At 35.6% G+C, this 24,321-nt stretch overlaps 1 protein-coding gene across 2 annotated transcripts; it reads left to right on the forward strand.

The window, feature by feature from the left end:
• Positions 1–636: 636 nt before the first annotated feature.
• LOC137408532 (uncharacterized) lies at positions 637–23,451 on the forward strand. 2 transcript variants are annotated; one of them, XM_068095090.1, is made up of 10 exons: positions 637–784; positions 5,629–5,806; positions 6,938–7,080; positions 10,138–10,253; positions 10,568–10,625; positions 11,228–11,377; positions 11,714–11,775; positions 17,536–17,641; positions 20,039–20,172; positions 23,195–23,451. In XM_068095090.1, the coding sequence occupies exons 2-10, from the start codon at positions 5,651–5,653 to the stop codon at positions 23,341–23,343; spliced, it is 1,074 nt and encodes a 357-aa protein (XP_067951191.1). In that variant the 5' UTR covers positions 637–784; positions 5,629–5,650; the 3' UTR covers positions 23,344–23,451. The 2 variants fall into 2 exon arrangements, with proteins under 2 accessions (XP_067951191.1, XP_067951193.1); XM_068095092.1 differs by lacking the exon at positions 637–784 and adding an exon at positions 832–961.
• Positions 23,452–24,321: the final 870 nt, after the last annotated feature.

Raw genomic sequence — 24,321 nt, forward strand, 5'->3', positions numbered from 1 at the left:
TTGGAGTTATCTGCTGCCGACAAGCTCGCGCCCTGCCTCGACGATTCGGTATTGTACTAAGGCAGTGGTTTCCAACCGCCTTGGAGCCACGCAGTGTCGTATATGGACCCCTATACGACACTGGAGCCACGGACCCCCTGAGCTCCTTATTGAAAAGTCACGGACCCCTTTATAAACATCATAATATATATATATATATATATTTTAATATATATGTTTATAACAATGCATTGTAAATTGAATTGTTTTATTTTCTATGGACCTTAGTATATCACTGAAATTGAAGAAGAGAGAGACAATTACTTGTTTGCAGGTTTTGTTGTTTTGTACTACTACAAATCACGTACTATCCAGCAATTGATGCACATAGGTGATAAAAATCTGGATCCAAAAACCTAACAAGACAACGCGACTACCCTGCGGGAATTGCATTAGTCCCGAAACCCAGGCTAGCACATCCCTAACAGAGCTCGATCATTAAACCCCGCCCATATGATAGCCGTCGCCTATCCTTTTAGGGTTTTATATCGTTGATCCAACCATTATAATACAGAAATAGCTGTAAATAACTAGCTAGAAACCCCCTACCTAGTGGACCCCTAGGGGTCCATGGACCACCAGTTGGGAACCACTGTACTAAGGTCTTTTCAAGATTCGCGATGCCTCTCCAAACAAACATTTTAGAATTTTTGTCGCAAACGTTTAGTAAACTAGGTAATTCTCGTGAAATGTACGGATAACCCGACAGTGTAAAGGGTGAACAAAGAAGTGCAGAAATTGTAAGGTACGAAAGAAATATTCGCTCACTAGCTTTGAATTAGCATTTCAAGTCGAATAATAAACGGGACTCTCCTTGTGAACGATCGATCATTTTTTTGCGTTTTTAACCATTTGTGCATGGCCACATTGTATGTATTGATGTGCCCAGCGGTTATACCAACACTCGATTGTTTTTTCATAGGTATGGGATTGTCAATATGGCTAAAATTGGGATACAAATTCTGAAACTCGGCCATCTTTAATTTTTTTACGGACTATGCTACGCTTATTGCCTCTGTGATACGTAATGATTGCGCGTTATCAACTATTCATGCTTGTGCAATAGTGCAGACTAAGAAAATGAACAGTGTGATTGGTGCCAAAATATGCTAGGACCGCTCATCTGCAACTACATCGAAAAAGCACTCGAGTTCACTGCCACTACATAGTACCCATGCTAGAGTTGAACTCTTCACGAAAACCTTGGCATCAGAGGATTCACGTTCAACTGTAGTTACTGACAAGTGTTTTTACCAACTGTAGTCTGTGGTACTGATGAGGTCATAAATATACACACAGCATACACAACAAACTTTGCATTGACCCAGGCATTTCTTTTTTTGCTGAAGAAAGAAATGTCTAGATCACTTGCTACCTGAAGAGATAATTTATTAAAAATTTCTTGTTTTGATTAATATAGGTTCTTAACTAAATCTCGCTGTTAATATTGGTCACGCTGAATGAAAACAGACAGGTAGGCCTACCCACTTTACCTGCTTAGCAAAAAGTACAAAAACTTACTGATCATATCTTCAGGCTAGTTTAACCCTAAAAACTCCGCTACACAAATAAGGCACATCTCTTCACTCTTATGGTGTAATGCTTAAATTTGCTCGAGCTGGCGCTGTCTCTTCTAGCAAAAAACTAAATGGCTGCTCATTCTCCTTAAAGCTCTACACACATATCAAATATTTCCAGTTGAACGAACTAAATTTTATAGACTGAAATTTGAGTTTGATTCTAAATCCCGAATACATATTCTTATAAGGGTCATCAAATACACAAAAGCTCAGTTTCTTCTGTCTGTCTCAAAGAACCTTTTAGAGCTCGCAGTAGCATGTCTACGATGCTGGAGTCTTTTTGGTTTGATTAACATAATAACTAAACTATAAGCAATCAGTTAAACACAGTTCTAAATAGGTGGAAGAGGCAGCAGCTTGCAAAAAAAATGCAATTGTAGGAGTACTTATTAGGTGTACATAAAGGTGCAATCGTGTGTACACATGCATACACATGTATGAGCTACTCGCAGTTGCAAACTAATTGTCAATGTTTGCGATGATATAAATATCGGTAAAATTATTTTATTAAGGATTATCAATGCATTTTGAAGTCAAGCTTAAAACACATGTCTTTTCTACTGCTTATAAAAACTAAGACAATAGTAACAAACAAGAATAAGTTATCTAACAATCTGCTAGTTTTACCATTCGGTATGTGCACATTTATATAGGGTATGAATGCTATTTGGTTTAAATTTATTTAAAATTATCTAAATTTAGCTTGATATTCCTAAGGCATTCGCTTTGTTAATGGTTCAAACACTATTATATTTATAATTGTAATAATGTATATCGCATCCGTCACTTCCGAAGAAACTGTTTTGAGATTCAGAGAGTTTCTCTTTAATCCATACCAATAAAATTGGCAACGCAGTAGAAGCGCCATCGTTATATATATTTCAAAATATGTAGATCTTTCTGCCATTATGGCTATAGATATAGCTATAGTGCACACTGATCATTTTACCAATGCGGATAAGCGTTATTATACCTCTGTTGAGAAATATTTTTCGTAAGGTTCAATTACTATATCTGGGGTCAAAAACCACTTCTTCTCTCGCGGACAATTATATTGTCTCTGTGGGAAAGCCTCGATATTATCTCTCCGCTCAGTCAGACAAAGACAGTACCATATCTCATTTTTACATTTGTACTGGTATCGAGAGGTACCAGTATCGTCGTTTTCAAAGTTTTGATGGATAGTGGAACAGTGACCTTTTTTATACACACGCACTTCTATGCAAGAATTGTTATTATTAATTCAACAAATTCAGGATTTTTAGTTTGTTTTCTTAGTTTATATTAATTGTATCATTACAGAATCATCTTCTATTGTAATTGCAGCAAAACCGACTTAATTTAGCTATTACTTGCTAATTATTTCACATTTATATCTAAACCCTTTTATAGTCGTTTTATTTTTTTAATTGATTTGACCTGCACAAAACATTTTCCTCATGATATAAAGTTTAAAAATTGTTCGACAAAGTTTGAAAACCTTTAGTTTTTATTATTTTCTGTCTTAAATTATTTTAATTACACTAAATACTTTTCTCATGATATGTAGTTTGAAAGTTATAATGGCAAATGTTGTTATATGTTAAATACAAATCAATTTTCTGTCCAAAGACTTTTTTATTACCCGGGCAACGCCGGGTAGCACAGCTAGTCTATACATATAAATCTCTAAGTCCATCATTCGATGTGTCCAAATGTAGCCATTGAAATTCAACAATGAAATATCCACTTGGCGCTGGATTTGATTATCTTACCCATTAGTCGTTATGTCGGTTGAAATACGCATAGCACTAAAGCTTGCTCTCACGGCTATTATTGGTGAGTTTAGCAATGCGAATAGTAGCATAGTAATGTACTCAAATTAGTCATTGGCAATGTACCAGGCTAATGGCAAGTGGCAGGCAACTACATTACCTGTCGCTGTTTATAACCTGATTTTTATACCTGTGCAACGCTTGGCATTTGGCTAGTAAACACATATAAACACAATAAAAGTATATGAATTTTATTGTTTTTGTGTCCAAAATAATTTCATGTGACTTTAGGTGAACGAGTTCTTTGAGCCGCTGTGAATCTGCCTATGAGTTTACTAGAACCTTTTTGTTGCTTTTTATAATTCTTGCATTGTTAACCCTTTTGCAGGCATAGCGACATTATTGTCGTTTCGCAATACTGACGCCAATGGACAGAGCGACTATTATGTCGCCACGCGAACGTTTTTTATGAATTGATTTCTGGTTAGCTTATTACGCTTTTTTATTTAATTTTTTTTATTAATGGTAAACTAAAATATATTGATCTCTATTAGCAACCAGAAAATTAGCTGTGTTTGGAGAAAAAAACGGTTGTTTTTGAAATACTAAATGAACGAAAAATCCGAAATAAAAACGTATTGGAATAAAATGGAGATTTTGGTTTGCAGCTTGTTTATGCTTCTGTTACTGCTTTCTGAATATTTTCCCAGAGTGCAACAATTTTCTTTTACTGTCATGGCGTCCTCCAAAAGCTATATGCAAAGCCAAAGCTATAGAGGAACAATAATAAGCACATGATGTCAAGACTGTGGTGTAGGCCTCTGCAAGGGCAAATGCTTCTAAAATTACTATAGCTAGAGAAACAATTATGTAAGAATTCGACTTACAAATGTTTATTTGTATTTACCTGTATAATAAAAACATAATACGCATATACAATATCATAAATAAAAGAGCATCAGTGATTTTTGTAAAATCATTTTGTGAAAAATTAATCTGCCCAGGAGGTCTCAAATAGCCCAAAAAACTTGCCTGCGAAAGGGTTAAGCATGATGTAAATAAGGATACTTCGACTTGTTATCCCTCAGTGTGCAAAGTTTTTGCCACGGCCTACATAGTAAGTTTTAAGCAATTAATTGACTCGACCTTAAAAATGTCCATCATACCATATCAGCAGGTTGTAAATCAATGAAAATGATTCTCTATGTAGTTGGACGCTATGTTGCTTGAAATGTGTTCAACAAAATTTTATTTCTTCTTTTGTTAGTTTTAAAATCTGATTTAAAGTTTTGATTTTATATCACTAGTTCTGTGGCTATATCGCAACCTCTACCTACACACCATCCTTTACCTACACACCATCTATCTCTACCTACACACCGTCTATCTCTACCTACACACCGTCTATCTCTACTTACACACCATCTATCTCTACCTACACACCGTCTATCTCTACTTACACACCATCTATCTCTACCTACACACCATCTATCTCTACCTACACACCATCTACCTCTACCTACACACCATCTATCTCTACCTACACACCGTCTATCTCTACCTACACACCATCCTTTACCTACACACCATCTATCTCTACTTACACACCATCTATCTCTACCTACACACCGTCTATCTCTACTTACACACCATCTATCTCTACCTACACACCGTCTATCTCTACCTACACACCGTCTATCTCTACCTACACACCGTCTATCTCTACCTACACACCGTCTATCTCTACCTACACACCGTCTATCTCTACCTACACACCGTCTATCTCTACCTACACACCGTCTATCTCTACCTACACACCGTCTATCTCTACCTACACACCCATCTATCTCTACCTACACACCATCTATCTCCTGTCTCTATCTCCTGCATCTTTGAAGCTATGCCTCAGTTTGTATGCATTTAATGTAAACGTGATGTTACAACAAATAGACCACTACTTTATTATCTTAGTATCTTACATATAATTTAGTGTTTATATAATTATATATATATATATATAATGCATCTGTTTAATGCTGTGTAACTATTTATCACTTTTAGTTCTTGAGCTGTAGAATGGTTTATATGAGTTTTGATATATTTTCTATGAATATGTGCTCCGAAGTTTTATGACATCAACATATAAAACAAATATCAAAATAGATTTTCTTTGTATATTGAGGTATTACTGTATCTTTTGCTCAATAATAGTGAAAACAGTGGTCTATACAATGAATATATTGTTACTTTATTAGATCACAGTTCAGCCTAAGAAGCATGGCTAGTAATAACGACGTGTTTGAGCGACTCTCAAGTATCGCAAAGCAGTTTGATAAACAATACATCGAGCTTGGCGAAAAACTTAGTGACTCGACTGCAAGACAGCCTGCTCGTACTTTAGATAGGCTGAATAAAGAAACGTCATCACTCCAGGTACACTGATGGGAACACTCATAGTTGTGGCATGTATTGAATGAGTTTGTTTGAAATTTGTTATCTGATTGGTAATCAGGACAATATTCACTGTGTTCCCATGACCCGGTTAATCCACATCTGATTGGTAATCAGGACAATATTCACTATGTTCCCATGACCCGGTTAATATTCACTGTGTTCCCATGACCCGGTTAATATTCACTTTGTTCCCATGACCCGGTTAATATTCACTGTGTTCCCATTACCCGGTTATTATTCACTGTGTTCCCATGACCCAGTTAATATTCACTGTGTTCCCATGACCCGGTTAATATTCACTGTGTTCCCATGACCCGGTTAATATTCACTGTGTTCCCATGACCCGGTTATTATTCACTGTGTTCCCATGACCCAGTTAATCCACAAGTTTGCATCATCCACAAGATGGAAACAGCAAAAATTTGGAAGTCAGGCGAGTTTTGTTATTCATAAATTTTTACCGAATGTTTCATGTTTGCGAAGAATGGAAATGGCACTTTTGGATGTGCAAGAGAATGCCGTATAAGCTATTCAATTTTAAGCATTTTCCACACTTCAATCTTATTTCGATTTGAGCGGTTCCAAATGCTCCGGTATGACCTCTGGCATAAAAATCCTTATCTTTTTTAACAAAGAGCCCCTTTAATCCACAACATGTAAATGTCCGTTGAAACACTCTTAGCACAGTAATTCAACGTGCGCACAACCCCAAATTTGCATCATCTGTGTCATGGAAACAGTGATTGTCTGTCTTTGTTATTCACAGTTGATAACACAAATTAGAGCTATTCTTTTAGAAAGTTTGTTATCTAAATATTTTCATTTCTCTCATTATTTGGCCATTCATACCCTTATGTCAGTTTACTAAGCATGTGATTTTACCTACGCAATCCTCTAAACTAGTCAAGTTCAAGTTTGATTCTCTGTTTTTATCAGATGCTAGTATAATGTACATCTAGTCTACTCTGCAAAACGTTTTAAAATATAATTTCAAGAAAAGTATGAAAACACTTGGTTTATGGTGAAGCTGGTTAGATTTCGAGCTTCAATTTTTTCTAAGTTTTATATATATTGAAAATAACATTTTAGTACAAGCCATGCTTTTGGCAGGTTACTTTGGAGACAGAACTCACAAGACTAAAGAGGCATAACACGCGCATGGAAAAAGCTATTGCTATGATGAATACTTTGCTTGATCAGAAACAAAGATTGCTGACAGAAATTACAGATAAGATTGACCAGTATACAATAACGTATGGAGTTTCTCATAATGCTTTCTCTTCTAATATTTGCTGCGCCCACTTCTTGTCTCCCCCTACCATGTTTGTACATCAGACACAAACATTATTTATATAGTAGATATAATGTAGCATATTCTTTGGTATATGCAACAGCATTCTGATATATCATATGTTAGAAATAATTTATGGCAAAGTTTTGTCATAGACATCTAAGTATGAACGCTCTAGCGCCAGTAATCGCCCAAGGCTTGACATCACAGTGTGTATGTTTTGTCGAAGCTACATTTGGAAATGTGTCGAACTTCCATCAAGTGTTTAGAGCCAATATGGATCCTTGGTCAGTTTTGCTTTTGGCAAGCTGCAAAATAGTCTACGTTGACACACATATTAACACATCTATGTTAGTTAACACATCTACGTTAGTTAACACATCTACATTAGTTAACACATCTACGTTAGTTAACACATCTACGTTAGTTAACACATCTACGTTAGTTAACACATCTACGTTAGTTAACACATCTACGTTAGTTAACACATCTACATTAGTTAACACATCTATGTTAGTTAACACATCTATGTTAGTTAACACATCTATGTTAGTTAACACATTTATGTTAGTTAACACATCTATGTTAGTTAACACATATATGTTAGTTAACACATCTATGTTAGTTAACACATCTATGTAACTTTGCAAGAATTCATCATTTTTGTATCATTTAATACGAGTGAATTGAAGCATTATTGATCTGATTTGTCTCGTTCTTTGCTTAGCCAGTAGGTTAAGTTTTAGTTTTTTTACACAGATTGGTTAGAAGATTGTGTAAATTCTAAATCAGCACTTCTCTTGTATACACACATCCTTCGCTTAGTGCCTTTCCAACTCACCAATCGCTTTCACTAAGACTGATGGATTTATATTGGTCATTAAAGCTGGGCACTAAAGATCATTGATTGTTGCCCTCTTGCCCTTTAAACCATAACTGCCACGAACAACTTTTATCGTATTTACTAGGTAAATCAGACACGCTGATTCCGATTTTGTACTCAAAATAAAGATTAGTCCACTAACCTTCAAAGTCATTTAGGCTTTTTTAAAGCGTTTCAATATCCGTTTCGAAAACAACACAATCGGCATTACAAGCTCCGCCCATAAATATGTGACGAAACCTAGCTTTTTCAGAAACGGAAGTTAGGAAAGTTTAGTCCGATTTAAAATAATAGAGATGGGTGTCTTAAAACCCATTATTATCTAAATCCAGCCTGTAAATAAATTTCAGTTTTTTATGAAAAGGATATAAACTATTTAAAATTGCTCATAGCTTGTTACATGACGTTTAAATGGGCTGGACGCCGAGAAAATTGAGCTCAAAAAGCGCGGTTTTATCACGAGCTAGCGTTGTTATTGCGCTTTTTAAATATGCAATGCTAAATAGCTTATCTACCTTTCAGAAAAGACTGATATTATTTTTAAAGCTGGATTTAGATATTAATAGATTTTAAAACACCCATCTCTATTATTCTAAATCGGTCTAAACATCTTTACGTAACTTCTGTTCCTAAAAAGCTAGGTTACGTCAAGTATTTATGGGCGGAGCTTGTTATGCCGATCGTGTTGTTTTCGAGACCGATATTAAAACGCTATAAAAAATCCTTTATTACTCTGAAAGTTAGTGGCCTAATCTTTATTTTGATTACAAAATCGGAATCAGCATGTCTGATTTACCTAGTAAAGACGATAAAAGTTGTTCGTGGCAGTTATGGTTTAAAGGTTGGCTTGCAACATAATTCACATTACAGTTATTTGATATCAAAAGATTCACCATGTCATACTCTGCTGTGTTGTAGGTGCGAAATATGTGGAAATGTGATTACAAGCTCTTGAAAGCTCAAAAACGAACAGTTAATCGCTGCCATCACGAAACCGCCGTAGATTAAAATCAGTTTATTTCTCTGACATAGTCATTACATTTGGTTATTGTTTTGTCACATGATCTTCTCACGTAAATTGAAAGGCCAATAAAAAGCTCAATATAAAACTTCTTGTAGCACTAGTTTATGACAAACACTTCGAGTTTTACCGAAGAGCCCGTATCAAATATAGACGCTCGCTACTTTGCAGTTTTGTTTCGACTTGGTCTAATCATCTAGTCGTAATCTGATCCTGTGACCCATACTTCTTGCCAAATGGCGCGAATAGTTTCTGCAGCATTTTTCGACTATAACAAGTGACGAACAGGCTTGTCGTGTGTATCAGAGGATGATATGCACTCCTTCGAGCTAAGGTTAAAAAATTAAATGAATTTTTACTGTAGGTTTTGAGATATCAATGCTAAAAATGACAGCATTGCAATGACGATAAAATAGACGCGTAAGGACAATAGACAGGGTTTTATTAAATGCGTGAAGTATATTTGTGAAAATATTTCAACAAATGAGGTTGCTGAAAGTGTAAACAGAAGCCATCTTGTACAGCTACGTCCCATTTGAGCTGTTTTGGAAAGGGAATCCAAACTACGGCTGTCTCGTGGTGGCTGCGATTAACTGTTCGTTTTTGAGCTTTTAAGAGCTTGTATTCACATTCCCACATATTTGGCACCTACATCACAGCAGAGTAAGACATGGTGAATCTTTTGATACCAAATAACTGTAATGTGAATTTTATTGCAAGTCAACCTTTAACATTAGTACAATGGTAACCAGTACTTTTTTAATGTAAAGACTGCTTAATGCGTGCTTGTTGGCAACAGAATTTAGCCTGTGATACTCAAGTGAGCAAAGATTCACAGCGAGCGTCTTACGGTCATGATGGGGGTCAGTTTCTAAACGGGGCTATATAATTCTCAATCTAACTCTGACTGGCTATACACTAGGCATGTTCATATTCAGCCTGTTACGCGTAGTCTAAATAAGCCTTCACCAGTTCCCACATGAGTGGGACAGGTAATTCTGGTGCTCACTGTTACATTCATAGCAAGGATCTAATGCAAACATTTAGTATTAGTGCATGAATTGGAAATTCTCAGTGTTTAGATTGACTAGCGATTGCAGCATCTATTCTTACAGAAAACAATCTGGATTGGCTTCTACAGTAGACACCCCTAGGAAGAAGGTAATGCCTACAGATGAAACTTGTAAGGAAAAGCTTGTTACACCTCTGAAGTGCATTGAGAACCTAGCGAGTAAGAACACTTATTGTATCTTTATTGTTTTGGTTACTGATTCAATGCATTAATGGTTCAATGATTACATTTATTGATTACTGGTTCAATGCACTTCATGAATATTCTTATTCCTAAATATCAGATATATTTAGCTTGCTGCGTCCACTTCTTTGCCGCTTCTGTATCTGTTATGTTATTCTGCTCATGTTATGACCTGTATAATTATGATAGTAGCCGTTGTAATGCGCAAGGCTTATATTACATGTTGGTGTATGCAAGAATAAGCTATGTCAGAATCAAATGAATTGCACGGTCTTACATTGTAATTTCAGATGAGCCTTTAGCAGAGGGCAGAATGAAAGAATCTCAGACGCCTGTGACACTTCCACGGTTAGTTTATATAGGCTTAAGGCTAGGTTCTAATTTCCTGTCTGACCTTGTTTCTCTCAGGGATTCGAGTTCTTCATCTCTTATCTTCATTTGGTGTTTTCAAAGAATCCCGTAGGCAAAAATGTGTGATTAACTTCACGCTGTCACATGATGTATAAACCTAATGCTAATTAGGCTTCTGTTCACACGAGTGAAATAGTTTTAAAAATATTTTATTATTGAACTCTAAACATTCGTTATTCATCTAGATTCTCGATTATAGGAAATTTTTATTTGAAAACAAGATATTTCACAACTACACCGTCACTCTAGCGTTCTCACGGTAAAACTGTGTGTCTCTGCCAGCCTCATGTTAAAGTAGAAAGTCGAGCTAATGTTTCACTGTTATAGTGATGAGATATTTTATCTCACTAACATAGAGTGATGTTAGGTATATCATGCGTGCCTACTGATTAGTTGATAGTTCTCAGTGAGTTCACCAACTCACTTTCAAGATTTCACCATCATTGATAGTTGTAAGAAAAATATCTTTACCATAGAGAAGCCGGTGGAATCTCTCTACCGTATATCGCTATCAGTAAGGTTTGGTTACACTATTTCAGAACGTCCAAAGATGATGGAGAGATTAGAACACCTAGGTTGGCGGATTATCTGCCTCTTGAATACATGTATGAGAGACTAGACAATGACTTCCTCATCACCAAGGCTTCTAAAAGATCAAGCACTAAAAAGACTCCAAGCAATCTGCCAAGGTGAGTGTCTCAATTTGAATTCCTCTGTTCTACCAACAGAATATGCGTCACATTGTGCCTCTGTATAGCTCTCCACTGGTGATGCTTTCCTACCTGGTGGTCTATGGTGTAGTGGAGGTATAAGTTAGGGGTCCTCTCTACCATAAACATATCACAGATTTATAGTACACTTATGTGAGTTGTGAATATTATATGTAGCTAAAGAAAAGGAATGGTCAGAGAGAGTTGTAATGAGCCACCTTCTCATTTTGATGTATTAAACAATTCTTGTGCGAGGGGCCTCCGCCATGGCGGTAATCTCATGTTTCTATGTGATATATGTATTCTTGTGTGCAGGGCGTCTGCCACAGCTATGAGAAGTGTCAAGTCAAAGAAGTCTCTTTTGCTGTCAACTCCTGGTAAGGCGAACAGCTTGCTAAACATTTCTAAGGTGCAAACATAGATATATAACCTTATATAGATATATAAATCTATATATAAAAGAAGTAAGAGATGACTAAAAATGAGTTTTTGTTACTAATAGTTTCGTGTACAGAGTACAATCATCAGACAATAACTCATACTAAAATGACTACCCTATTTCCAACGTTAGGGCTCACATTCAAAACTGCATCATTAAAAGATTAAAATATTAAAATCAGGGTACAAGCCTGTAGCTTACATATGAGGTAGATAGCTTCTAAAAGTTATGGTCCAAAAACAAAGTTTACCAAAAAAATAAATAAATAAAAATACAAAGAGTGTTTATGTAATACTGTCAGCTAAAAGAAATTTTCTATCATGTCTGCAGGTTTATATTATTTCCTGTCATTTATTCAGACGTCTCTTTTCAGGGTGCATAATAATGTAATATTTTTCAAGCAGGCGCAAGTTGCACAGATTAGAAGTGTTGTTGTATGCAGCAGATTGCTTGACGATGCTCCATTTAATGTCATACGCGATGTTGCGATCTTTTAGCTCCCATATATGTTTGCTAAGGCTGGTTTCATTTCTCTTGTTGGTGTCATTAAATGTTGCTCTGTGGTTAGAGTAGCGAGCCTTAAACGTTGTCTCACAAAGTCCAATATATGACTGGTTTTGTTGGTTAGCATCTGTAACAGTCGTTTGGTAGATGATGCTACTGGACAGGCAATGTCCTTCCAGCGGGCATTCCTCCGCTCTTCTGCAGTTACAGGTTGTTCTTGTGATGGCATCTTTATTTGCTGCACTCTTAATTAGTCGTTTATTATGACTATCTATGATGTTGCTGATATTTCCCATGCAGCTGTAGCTGAGTTTTAAGGTATTTTCATTGAATATCTTTCTGAGTGGGTGGCCTTTACAAAATACTTTGCGGACCATAGTTATAAAAACACGGCCTACATGTGTACTCGTCGCAGCATTGAACGGTGGGTTGTACCATATGATATTTCTTTTTCTGTTAGTTTTACGGTTGCTGTGTTGAGTTGGAGTGTATACCAGTCTATGGTGGTATCTGCTTTTGTTTAAGGCCTCTTGATATATGCCAACTGTTTCTTTGAATACAGTCTCACTTGATGATATAGCGGACAGGCGCTTGTTGATGGAGTCTGGTATGTTCTCTAATATCTGAGGCGGGTGGTTTGATTGGGTATGTATATAACGAGGGACGTTGTTTGGTTTATTGTAAGGCTTGTACGTGTTCTGGTTGATGTCGAGTGTGATGTCCAAAAAGTTCACAACTTTTCTGTTTGCCTCTATAGTTATTTTGAAGCATACTTGCTAAATATTGCACAGAGTTCTTTCTTTATCTTCTCAGCATGTCTGGGGGTGCACCTAACCATTCCCAAGCCGTCATCCCGGTATAAGCCAAAGTTGTTGTCATATTTGCTGCTGATCTTATGCAACATAAATAATCCAATCAGCTCGCAGGTCTCGGCACCATCATATGACCCCATTGTTACATCGAAAGAGCTGTCTCTACTGTTTTTTTATCCAGTAATTGTAAAGCACAGATGTTTTAGCATGTGTAATTATGTTTCTTGTGTCAGCATCTATTGGGGTAAAACCTGTCGCATAGTCTAGTGCTTGGTTCATTAGGTCTAATGTGATTGAAGGGTAAAAGTTAACGACATCAAATGAGATAAAGTTCATACCTTTCTTGCTGTTGCTCCTGAACCAGTCTATTACCGATGTTGTATTTCTCCACATGTTGACACCAGATTTTTCCATTACACATTTATTGATCTTTTCTAGCAGCTGCTTACTAATTTTTCCGATTTCAGATTTTATAGGGTTGATCAACCTGGCACTGGGATCACTGGTGAAGTTCTCCTTGTGGTCTTTCAAAGTTATAAAAGCATCTTTCTTTTTCATTTAATCAGTAGTGACACATGATACACCCAACATCACTCTATGTTGGTGAGATAGAATCTCTCATCATTATAATAGTGAAACATTAGCTTGTTGGCAATTTAGTATGAGTTATTTTAGTATGAGTTATTGTCTGATGATTGTACTCTGTACATGAAACTATTAGTAACAAAAACTCATTTTTAGTCATCTCTTACTTGTTTTATATTTTAGCTCTTACTTCTAGTAATAGAGCACTATGCTAGAGAAGCGTGACATTACTCTATATAAATCTATATATATATATATTTATATATCTATGGGTGCAAACAAAAGCGCAAAAATAACTTTTGCTTCAACTCTATAGAGCTATCTTTTTGCTCCCTGGTCACATGTACATCTGCTTGCATGTTTCTCTTTGATCACATGTACATCTGCTAGCATGTTTCTCCTTGATCACATGTACATCTGCTAGCATGTTTCTCCTTGATCACATGTACATCTGCTAGCATGTTTCTCCCTGATTACATGCACATATGCTAACATGTTTCTCCCTGATTACATGTACATATGCTAGCATGTTTCTCCCTGATTACATGTACATATGCTAACATGTTTCTCCCTGATTACATGTACATATGCTAGCATGTTTCTCCTTGATCACATGTACATATGCTAACATGTTTCTCCCTGATTACATGTACATCTGCTAACATGTTTCTCCTTGATCACATGTACATCTGCTAGCATGTTTCTCCCTGATTACATTTACATCTGCTAGCATGTTTCTCCTTGATCACATGTACATCTGCTAGCATGTTTCTCCCTGATTACATTTACATCTGCTAGCATGTTTCTCCTTGATCACATGTACATCTGCTAGCATGTTTCTCCTTGATCACATGTACATATGCTAACATGTTTCTCCCTGATTACATGCACATCTGCTAACATGTTTCTCCCTGATCACATGTACATCTACTAGCATTTGTTTTACTTAGAACTTTGTTACAGTTTACTACTTACTATTCTTTATATGTATATGTATGGTGCAGGCTGACATTATTCTTTCATTCATATGTTCTTGTTTGCATCATAACATATAACTAAGTTCAAAAGGAAGTGATAACGCTTTCTCTGTAGCATACTTAAAGCAACTGTTTTATGGTACCCTGGATATACCTTCACCAGGTACCATAGTGTAAGCTCGTATTAATCATCTTAGTTTGCTGCTAATATTTGTAGTTTTGTCATTTTTAACCCATCGACCCGGTGGCAAACTGCAAGGCTTCTTTCATAGACCTGGACCAAGTTTGAGCGTTTTGTCCATTTGTTTTACATGCGTTAACTTTTTCCATATGGGTTGCCGAGGTATGTGCTGGGGTGTATTTATGCTTAAAGATGTGAATGCATCAAATTTTAGTTGATTTCAAAAGAAAGCATTTTTTTGTCTATCAGTTAATATGTTGTTTGTTGTGTTAGGCGATCTCATTGTCAAAATAGTTGAAGATTAAAATCAAAGAAAATTGATCGCGGTAAAAACACTCAGGTCAAAAATAACATGCCCAAACTTGCCCAAAAGGATGTATTGAGTGATACAACCTGTCTCTATCTCTCGTATCCACATCGGCTATTTCTATAAAAGTCTAGTCCTACCCGGCTTTATTGGCATATATTTTATTTTGTATTTACTCATGTTGGCTGGAATGAAATTTATAATCCAGCTACAAATACATTATTATGAATGTTATAAACGCCTCAAATAAAGGAACTTAAAAGCTTATCATATTAGCTTCCTCTAAATGCTGTTGAACATCTGAGTACCGACTACGATTCTGCTGGTCTATGGTAATTAGGTAGTCGAGTTAACTTAATTCATCACGATCTATGTATCAGCTAAGTTCTCAGTTGCTACACACACTGGAAACTAGCTACGAAACAAAATAAGCACGCTGCCATCTTTGAAAAACATATGTTCGAATATATGGCGAAACCAACTGCATCCCAAAAAGTGATGTATAGTCAACGTTATCTAGACATTATCAGTATCAATTTGTAGAAAAAATTTACTGGTCACATTCGATTAGTTAATTCAAGTACAAAACAAATGGTTTTATGAGTTGACCGAAATAGTGAACGCAAAACAGCGTCAATTTCGTTGAAATCAATTAACCCACCGGTTCTGGCAATGGATTACTAAAGCCATTCTTGCACCTGGTTGGCGGTTTGTGCACTTACCTGTTTTCACTTAGTACGGTGGAGCATAAAATTTTTTGAATTGAGTATTTGGTTCGTTGGAATTGAGTCGAGCTATGCAGAAGTAACTGCCAATACAGCTCTGATTACACTTCATAAATCCATCTATCGGAGAAGATTTCAGCACAGATGGCAACAGGGCTATAATGTATTCAATTTGTTCTGCAATTCTTGTTTTGCATTGTCTTCAACGATATTATTTTATTATATAATTTTTACCAGCCAAAAAATTTTCATCGTAGCATAAAGATTTTATTAAAAACATCCATCCAAGTCGTGGCCATTCACATAGTTTCAGCTCAGATAATAGGACAAATTCATCTACTGCAGCAAACTCAAACAAAACATATTATGGTTTGTGCAGCACACATTTGTGTCTGTCTTTCCCATTAATGGCAGTTTCCAGACCGACACGACTGCTCCCCCAGTGAGCCACATAAACATCCTGTAACAATAAAACAAATTTAATACATGTAATTCATATATATGTCGTTTTAACGCTTATCTACTGAAAGCTTTCAATTTGAGAGTTAGATAGATTGCGAGTATAATTTTTAAAATGAATAAATGTTTAACAAAATCATAAGTACGCCAAGCCAACGATTCGAAGATTTGTTTCTGAGATTTAAAGATGAGCATTGATCACTCGATGTTCCTCACTTTCTACAAGTGAAAAATGAACATAAATTCTAGTCATAAATCTAATTTACTAGCAAAAAGTTCCAAAAAAAATTTTAAGCATATGTTATAACTAGGTGAAACGATAAAAATTGTGAAACGATTAAAAAGTTATGAAACGATAATTCGTGATAGCAAAAGGTTATAATTTTACTTATTAGTAGATGTATTCATGAGTACTAAAATTATTACCGTTAGTTTAGAATATACATTACATTGTATGTAAAGGACACTCAAAATTTATCTCCATTCTCCTATCTTTCTCTACAGCATAACGCTGTTGACGCCTGTCAGCTCTAACCATAACCTGTCTGCCCCAATCTTCAATCACCTGACGCTCAGAAAACTTTGAGTCACCTTCGCTGAACTGAGCGTTGTTACAATTCTGTTGTTCGTCAATAAAATGTGCCGGTGCGGTAATTCAGTAAATTAACGATGTCAATTAAATCAGTAAATTAGATATCGATGTCGATGCACGTAGCTGCTAGAATCTACTACTAGTCGATGCTCGTAACTAACTAGTAATAGAGTAAAATCCCTAACAATGAGAATCTTCGAAATCACAGACAAACCATTTTACGAGCGATAACATTTATTACGACCTATATAAAAATTTTGTGCTCATGATTGGCTAATGAAGAGATCTTATATTTATCGCTCGTGGACTCTTTTCACATGTATTACTTGTTACGTCACGAATGAAGCACTGGCCCGAATCTGAGCTTTTTAAAAGATGGCCTCATTCAAACGCATACATGTATATCTTTGGACAGGGTTAGTCTATAAAGACAAAAATGACATCAAATTGTAGCTGATGTTTTAGCCTTTTATTGGTCCTAATTTCATTAAATCAACCTTTTTGACGCAACCACATCTTTAAGGGCTTAAATCCTAAAATTACTTTTTCATTTTAGGTGGAAAACATGATGTTGTTAACCCTCCCACTCCTGTCGCTCCACAACTCATCAAAGTGCATAAGCCAGACTTCAAAAAAATTCCAAAGCCAGATTTTAGTGGAAGGTAGGCATGTCATATGTGGTGAAAGATTAGGCAATGCAGCAGCTAGAGGCTGTTGTACCTGACGGCATCATATACTGTCAGCATCTTGCACATGACAGTATTTTGTACCAGGCAGCATTGTACACTTGGCAGTCATAGTACTAAACCCATCATCATGTACTAAACCCATGTTTTCATTATGGTTTTATATTTTGCATCGTGCTTCAATTTTATTCAGTTTTATTAAGATCTTGAAAGTTGTTTAGATCTTTGCCTAATGACTGTGTCTAAAACATGTTGGTTTTATAAACATAGTGACAAACTTTCTACAACGTTTGGGAGGATGGCCATCTCAACAAACCTCACCATATGCAGTTAATCATAGTATAACATACATGTATATATATTGTGTAATATACATGTATATATATATTGTATAACATACATGTATATATATTGTATAACATACATGTATATATATTGTATTGCATACATGTATATATATTGTATAACATACATGTATATATATTGTATAACACACATGTATATATATTGTATAACATACATGTATTTATATTGTATAACATACATGTATATATATTGTATAACATACATGTATTTATATTGTATAACATACATGTATATATATTGTATAACATACATGTATTTATATTGTATAACATACATGTATATATATTGTATAACATACATGTATTTATATTGTATAACATACATGTATATATATTGTATAACATACATGTATATATATTGTATAACATTATACAACATCTCCTACCCACTCGCAACATCTCTGACTATTCTCACCAGCTCATGTTACCACTGACTGGGAAGAAGCAAGCCTTTATATTAAAACATAGTTTTTATGGTATTATTTATTAACAGATCAGGAGTAGGCTTAACCTATAACATGATTCAGTGTGTTAACATCAGTGTCACTTACTAGGAAGTTATCTTCGTGACTGAGTTTAATCAAGGTCAGCTGTCAGAAATTATAATGGATTCAAGAACATAAATTGGCACCATAAAAATATTTCACAATTAGCTAACAAGTCAGATGTTTGAGGATAAAACGTTTGATGCCTATAAATTTAGCCTGTGTCCCAGTATTGCATCCAACCTCTAGTAACCTGAGGTAGTCAGCTGATATGTTAGCCGACTTATAGGTATGAAACTGCTTCAAGTGGTTGGTGGTTTAATCATATTCTCTTAGGGGTCACTAGTTCAAGACCTTATTCTTACATTTCTGTTTGTGGACACAAAACTTGCCTTGTGCTCTCAAAACTTGACTTGTGCTCACAAACTTATTTGGAAACAGGTTTTTGAGTAAATTCACATTTTCTTTAAGAACTTAAAGTGTAACCATACATGACCATGTCTACAAACGTACTTAAACCATAACTGTCACGAACAACTTTTATCGTATTTTCTAGGTAAATCAGACACGCTGATTCCGATTTTGTACTCAAAATAAAGATTAGTCCACTAACCTTCAAAGTCATTTAGGCTTTTTTAAAGCGTTTCAATATCCGTTTCAAAAACAACACAATCGGCATTACAAGCTCCGCCCATAAATATGTGACGAAACCTAGCTTTTTCAGAAACGGAAGTTGGGAATGTTTAGTCCGATTTAGAATAATAGAGATGGGTGTCTTAAAACCCATTATTATCTAAATCCAGCCTGTAAAATAGTTTCAGTTTTTTATGAAAGGGATATAAACTATTTAAAATTGCTCGCAGCTTGTTACATGCCGTTTAAATGGGCTGGACGCCGAGAAAAATGAGCTCAAAAAGCGCGGTTTTATCACGAGCTAGCGTTGTTATTGCGCTTTATAAATATGCAATGCTAAATAGCTTATCTACCTTTCAGAAAAGACAGATTATTTTTAAGGCTGAATTTAGATATTAATGGATTTTAAAACACCCATCTCTATTATTCTAAATCGGTCTAAACATCCCTACGTAACTTCTGTTCCTAAAAAGCTAGGTTACGTCAAGTATTTATGGGCGGAGCTTGTTATGCCGATCGTGTTGTTTTCGAGACCGATATTAAAACGCTATAAAAAGTTCTTCATTACTCTGAAAGTTAGTGGCCTAATCTTTATTTTGATTACAAAATCAGAATCAGCATGTCTGATTTACCTAGTATATATGATAAAAGTTGTTCGTGGCAGTTATGGTTTAATTTTAATATCCCTCATTTGCAACCATTACCCATTGCGTACTTATTTCGAGGCAGAGTTTTGTCAAGGTGTAAAGCTGTGCCCTTTTTTCTTATCTCTACTTTTGTTATTTCCTGGTCTATGTCACTATTTCGAATCTGCTGCTGTTTGCCAGCATTTTCCTTGAACTATCATTCATGCAGTTTGGGCAGAAGTGCTAAACTTCTCTCATTTGCAGGATAGCAATGATAGATGTAGAGGAGTACCACTCACAGATTGATGGGTACATAAAGCAGATTATCTCTTTGGAGTTGCTTAACAAGGTCGTGCACAAGGTTGATCTCATGTTCAACGCGACCCCAGGGAAGCCTGGTTAGTATTTAATCCTAACTCAGCAGATTTCATTAGGATTAACAGATAACACTATCAGATCTGTCATGGCTACCTCAGTCACTATAGCTGGTCATAAGGAGGCCATTAGTCAAGGAAATTGAAGTTTTTGCACGATGCTACGGTATTTTTTCAAGGTTAAAACTCATTATGTAACCAAAACAATTCTGAATTATGTACATCCGAGGGAATGGTTCTTGTTGGAAAAACTCTTACGTGTCATATGAACTTTGAATTTGACAAAAAGGCAAAATTATTTGTTACCCAGAATGACCAATTTGTGATATGAGTTGCTAAACGCATTTTGTTGGTGTTTTAAGCAAGGAAAGTTTTGTTCCAAGAAGGCTATCAGAAGTTGTGTTCCAATTCAAGCACAATTCTATGTAATTCTATGTACAAACCAATGTAATCAAATGCATTACGTATGGTAAGAAGTTCTTATCTTCTAGATGTACGTATAACATAAAACTTGAATTCACTTCAAATAAATTTGGCTTACTAAACACAAACATAAAACTAAGTTTTAGTATGTATTTTCAATTATTTCCCTGAATTTTAACTTTTTATCACTAATCAGTTTCGGTCTTCCCGTTCACTATAATATTGTGAACAAGCGTGTCTTGTTAAAACCTTTTTCAACGTAATTTGACAAGAAGGGCCAAGCGATGCAGTTCTCGAAAGCGGCTCCTCGCACACTTGGCCATTGAAAAAAAATTTTTTTGGTTTGTACATACCTTTGGAGTAATGTGACTTGGGCTGGTACATGTAGCGAGTAGAGTAGAGGAGGCAAAAACGTATTGATGCTAATTATGTTACTGTAAACTTGAAAATAATGTTAATACATAACGGAATAGAATTTTTAGCAGGCTAAAAGAAGTTGTTTAATGATGTCAAAGGGATCGCAACTCCAATTTTTCCACAGGTTTAAAAAACTTTTTACCTTATCCAAGTCCTGAAAAACAGAAATGGCCAGGAAGACACAGTTTTCTTGCTGGTGCAGAGAGTGCTCAAAGAAAACAAGCTAACTTGGTGCAATGTAGAATATAACGTACTTGATCACTTATTGAGGATGCTTGCTGGTGCAGTGTAAATGCTGGGGCAAAGCAGACAATTGCTAGCTAACGCTTATAAAAGGATCCAGAGAAGGTTGTAGCTTGTACGTATTTATACCCTAGAGGGCAGGGCTTTAGCAAGTTCTAGAAGGTAATGTGAATGTGTCAACTATCTTGAGTAGCTAGTTATATATGAGTTACATACATACAATGGTTTGTATTTACGTAGTAGAAAACAGGCCCGCCTGCCAAAACATGATTAAACAACTAATAAAACATTTATAAAATAAATAAAACGTAATTAATCATGAAATAAAACATAAAATAAATAAAACATGAAATAAAGTAAAACAAAATTAAATGAATAAAACATAAAAAACATGACACACATAGAGGATAAATAATGATATATATTATACATGCCTTGCACGGCATTGTTTTTATATACCAGTTCACTTCAGTAAATTAAACACTTGAAATAAAAATTCTTTAAAAATACTTAATCTAATAGCACTTCTTCAGGTGTGCTTTCATCTCTAGCTTTTGTGTTAGATTTACTGTTATCATCTGTGCTTTTCAAAACTTTTCTTTTGAAAAAAAATCTATCCAATGAAGTCTGTTTCTGACGACTCCTGAAAATTTCTCTAACAGAGATCCTGCACCTTTCATTAACATTATTTATAATACAGCATGTGAGAACCTTCTCTAGATGTTTATTTTCAATGAACTTAGTAAGGTTTTCATACCAACTTATAGCTTTCTTGATTTCTGCCTGTATAGGTTTTTCTGTCTCTTCTACTTCTTCGCCACTCAATTGTTGCTTCTCTTGAATGCTGATCCCGTGCATTGCTTCCAACTCCTTCAAGTCGGCAGTTGTAACTTTTTCCTTGCTTTAATGGATTTCTTGTTTTTCATAATAGTTGCAATTGTTGATAGGTTGCGACCATATTCCTTAGCGGTATTAACAATGCGGGCGCCTTCTTCCTATTTATTTATGATCTCCAACTTTGTTGTCATGGAAATTGTTTTTCTTTCGTCCTGTAACGTTTGTATCGGTCTCAAATTCCATAGCTAATGAATTAAATATAGATACTTGTAGTTATATACGTATGCTGAATAAAGGTTTATAATAAAAGTGAGTATAACGTTAAAAATGAATATTTGTTCTCGCTTATGTACTTTTCACAAAATTTCCCACTTGGAATGCCGACCTGAAAGAAATCGGTCATCATTGTGAAAATGTTTTCAGCCAACTGCATTTCGGCGTCTTTTTCATTTCCACTCACGTAATAAGCACACTGACTGCCAAATTTGAACTCGAGCAAAAATTTTCATGAACTCATATATAGTGAAATAAAATTTGTATGATGAGGTGAAAACCTCACCATGTTCAACTTCGTAGTGAAAAAATAGTATATCAGGGTAATCGTATCCTGAGGGTGCACTGTACATACAATTGTATATCAGGGTAATCGTATCCTGAGGGTGCACTGCACATAAAATTGTATATCAGGGTAATCATATCCTGAGGGTGCAATGTACTTACAATTTGCATTTAACGTAGAACTGTTGGCACCTTGGCTATAATGTTAGTGCAATCTTTCTCATTTATCAGTTGTGTTAGAATTGCCAGGGTCTGTGATCCTCCAGAAAATTCTGGTAAAGCAAGAATTGCTGTCTCATTGTACTGTTTGTTATCAACTAATCCTTAAATTTTCTACTAGTTATGTTCGCTTTAGCATGTATACATACACCACTCTCTCAGTGTTGTATGTAATATGTACACTCTCCAAATGCTATCCACCATCGATGTACTGTTCGGATGAAAGACTTATTTTTGTGGATTTATATGCATGCCTCTACCTTCAATAATTTGGTCCTAATGACTTCGTATTGTTACCAATTACCGGTGTGGGTTAATAGACATGAGTTTTTTGGTTTGATTCTTACAGTCGAAAAGCAACACTTGATCGAGCTGATAAGCCCAATTGCCAGTGCCAAAGCAAAGCTCTGCATCTCCATCATGGTTAAACTAAACCGACTGACACCTGGCACAGGCGGATGTGACTCGATGCTGGCGGTGCTTGGCAATCACGACTAAACGGGTCTCACGAGCTGATAACTCTTTAATCATACTATTCTTCTATAGAGTTTTTACATTTTTGTTAAGTCATATCTATTAGTGCATTGGAATAAAAGAATATGAATTAATAAGCCATTGTAGTGTTTAGTATAACAATAGATAATGGTTGATGATGGTTGTAACCTAGTATTACCAACTCCACAGTTTAAATAAATAACTATAAATAAATAAAAAGTTTATAAATTTAGTCTCGAGGGTTGTAAACAGTTTTGTTTGTCTTGCTAGCAACGGTTGTAGTCTTCTATGCCGGTCCAAAAGCTTGTGGGTAGTTGACTCGTGATGTTCTTGATCCAATGTAAAGCCCCTTTTGCTATGTTGGATTGGGAATTTTCTTTAAGGACCATTTCAAATTGGTGTTTAGCCTTTTCATACTCTCTAATCGACAGGTAATAGCATCCATGCTGCTCCTTTGCCTTTGTTTTTCGAAAGCTGCCTTCGGCTGCCGCTTCTGATTTTTCAAATACCTCTTCTATCGACTCATGAGAATCACCAAGAAGATGCTTGACTCTGGCGTATTTTATCCCGTGGGAAGTCCAACCATCTGAATGCTGTAGTATTCGCTCGTGATGCTCTTTCACTCGCCCTAGATATGTCACAGTTGTCTGGTCAGCGCTTATGTCAGAGCAGCAGAAGGATGTTGTTAAGAAACTCCATGCTTCCTTCTTTGATTCTAAAGCCAAGATGAATTGTTTTAAGATAAATAGACGAGACATTTTGACTGATTACTGAACTATTACCTTAACGATTATATATATTTTATATTTGAACCCGCGAGTTAACAAAAGAGGATAAAAAAAATTGTAGTTATTGTCAGTCATTTTTTTAATTTTGTGTTATTATTATTTAGTATATATATAGAGTTTACAATAGTAGGTAGAAATTCATTCATGGGCTGTCTGTCACCTCACCATTGACCACTATTATCTGAATAATGCA

This window comes from Watersipora subatra, chromosome 11 (assembly GCF_963576615.1).
Source record: "Watersipora subatra chromosome 11, tzWatSuba1.1, whole genome shotgun sequence".
In the NCBI taxonomy this organism is placed as follows: domain Eukaryota; kingdom Metazoa; phylum Bryozoa; class Gymnolaemata; order Cheilostomatida; family Watersiporidae; genus Watersipora; species Watersipora subatra.

Coding starts and splice junctions, on each gene's coding strand:
- LOC137408532 (XM_068095090.1), top strand. CDS start 5,651: ATGGCTAGTAATAACGACGTGTTTGAGCGACTCTCAAGTATCGCAAAG. Junction 10,254..10,567: donor GTGCATTGAGAACCTAGCGA/GTAAGAACACTT, acceptor TTGTAATTTCAG/ATGAGCCTTTAGCAGAGGGC. Junction 10,626..11,227: donor ACGCCTGTGACACTTCCACG/GTTAGTTTATAT, acceptor ACACTATTTCAG/AACGTCCAAAGATGATGGAG.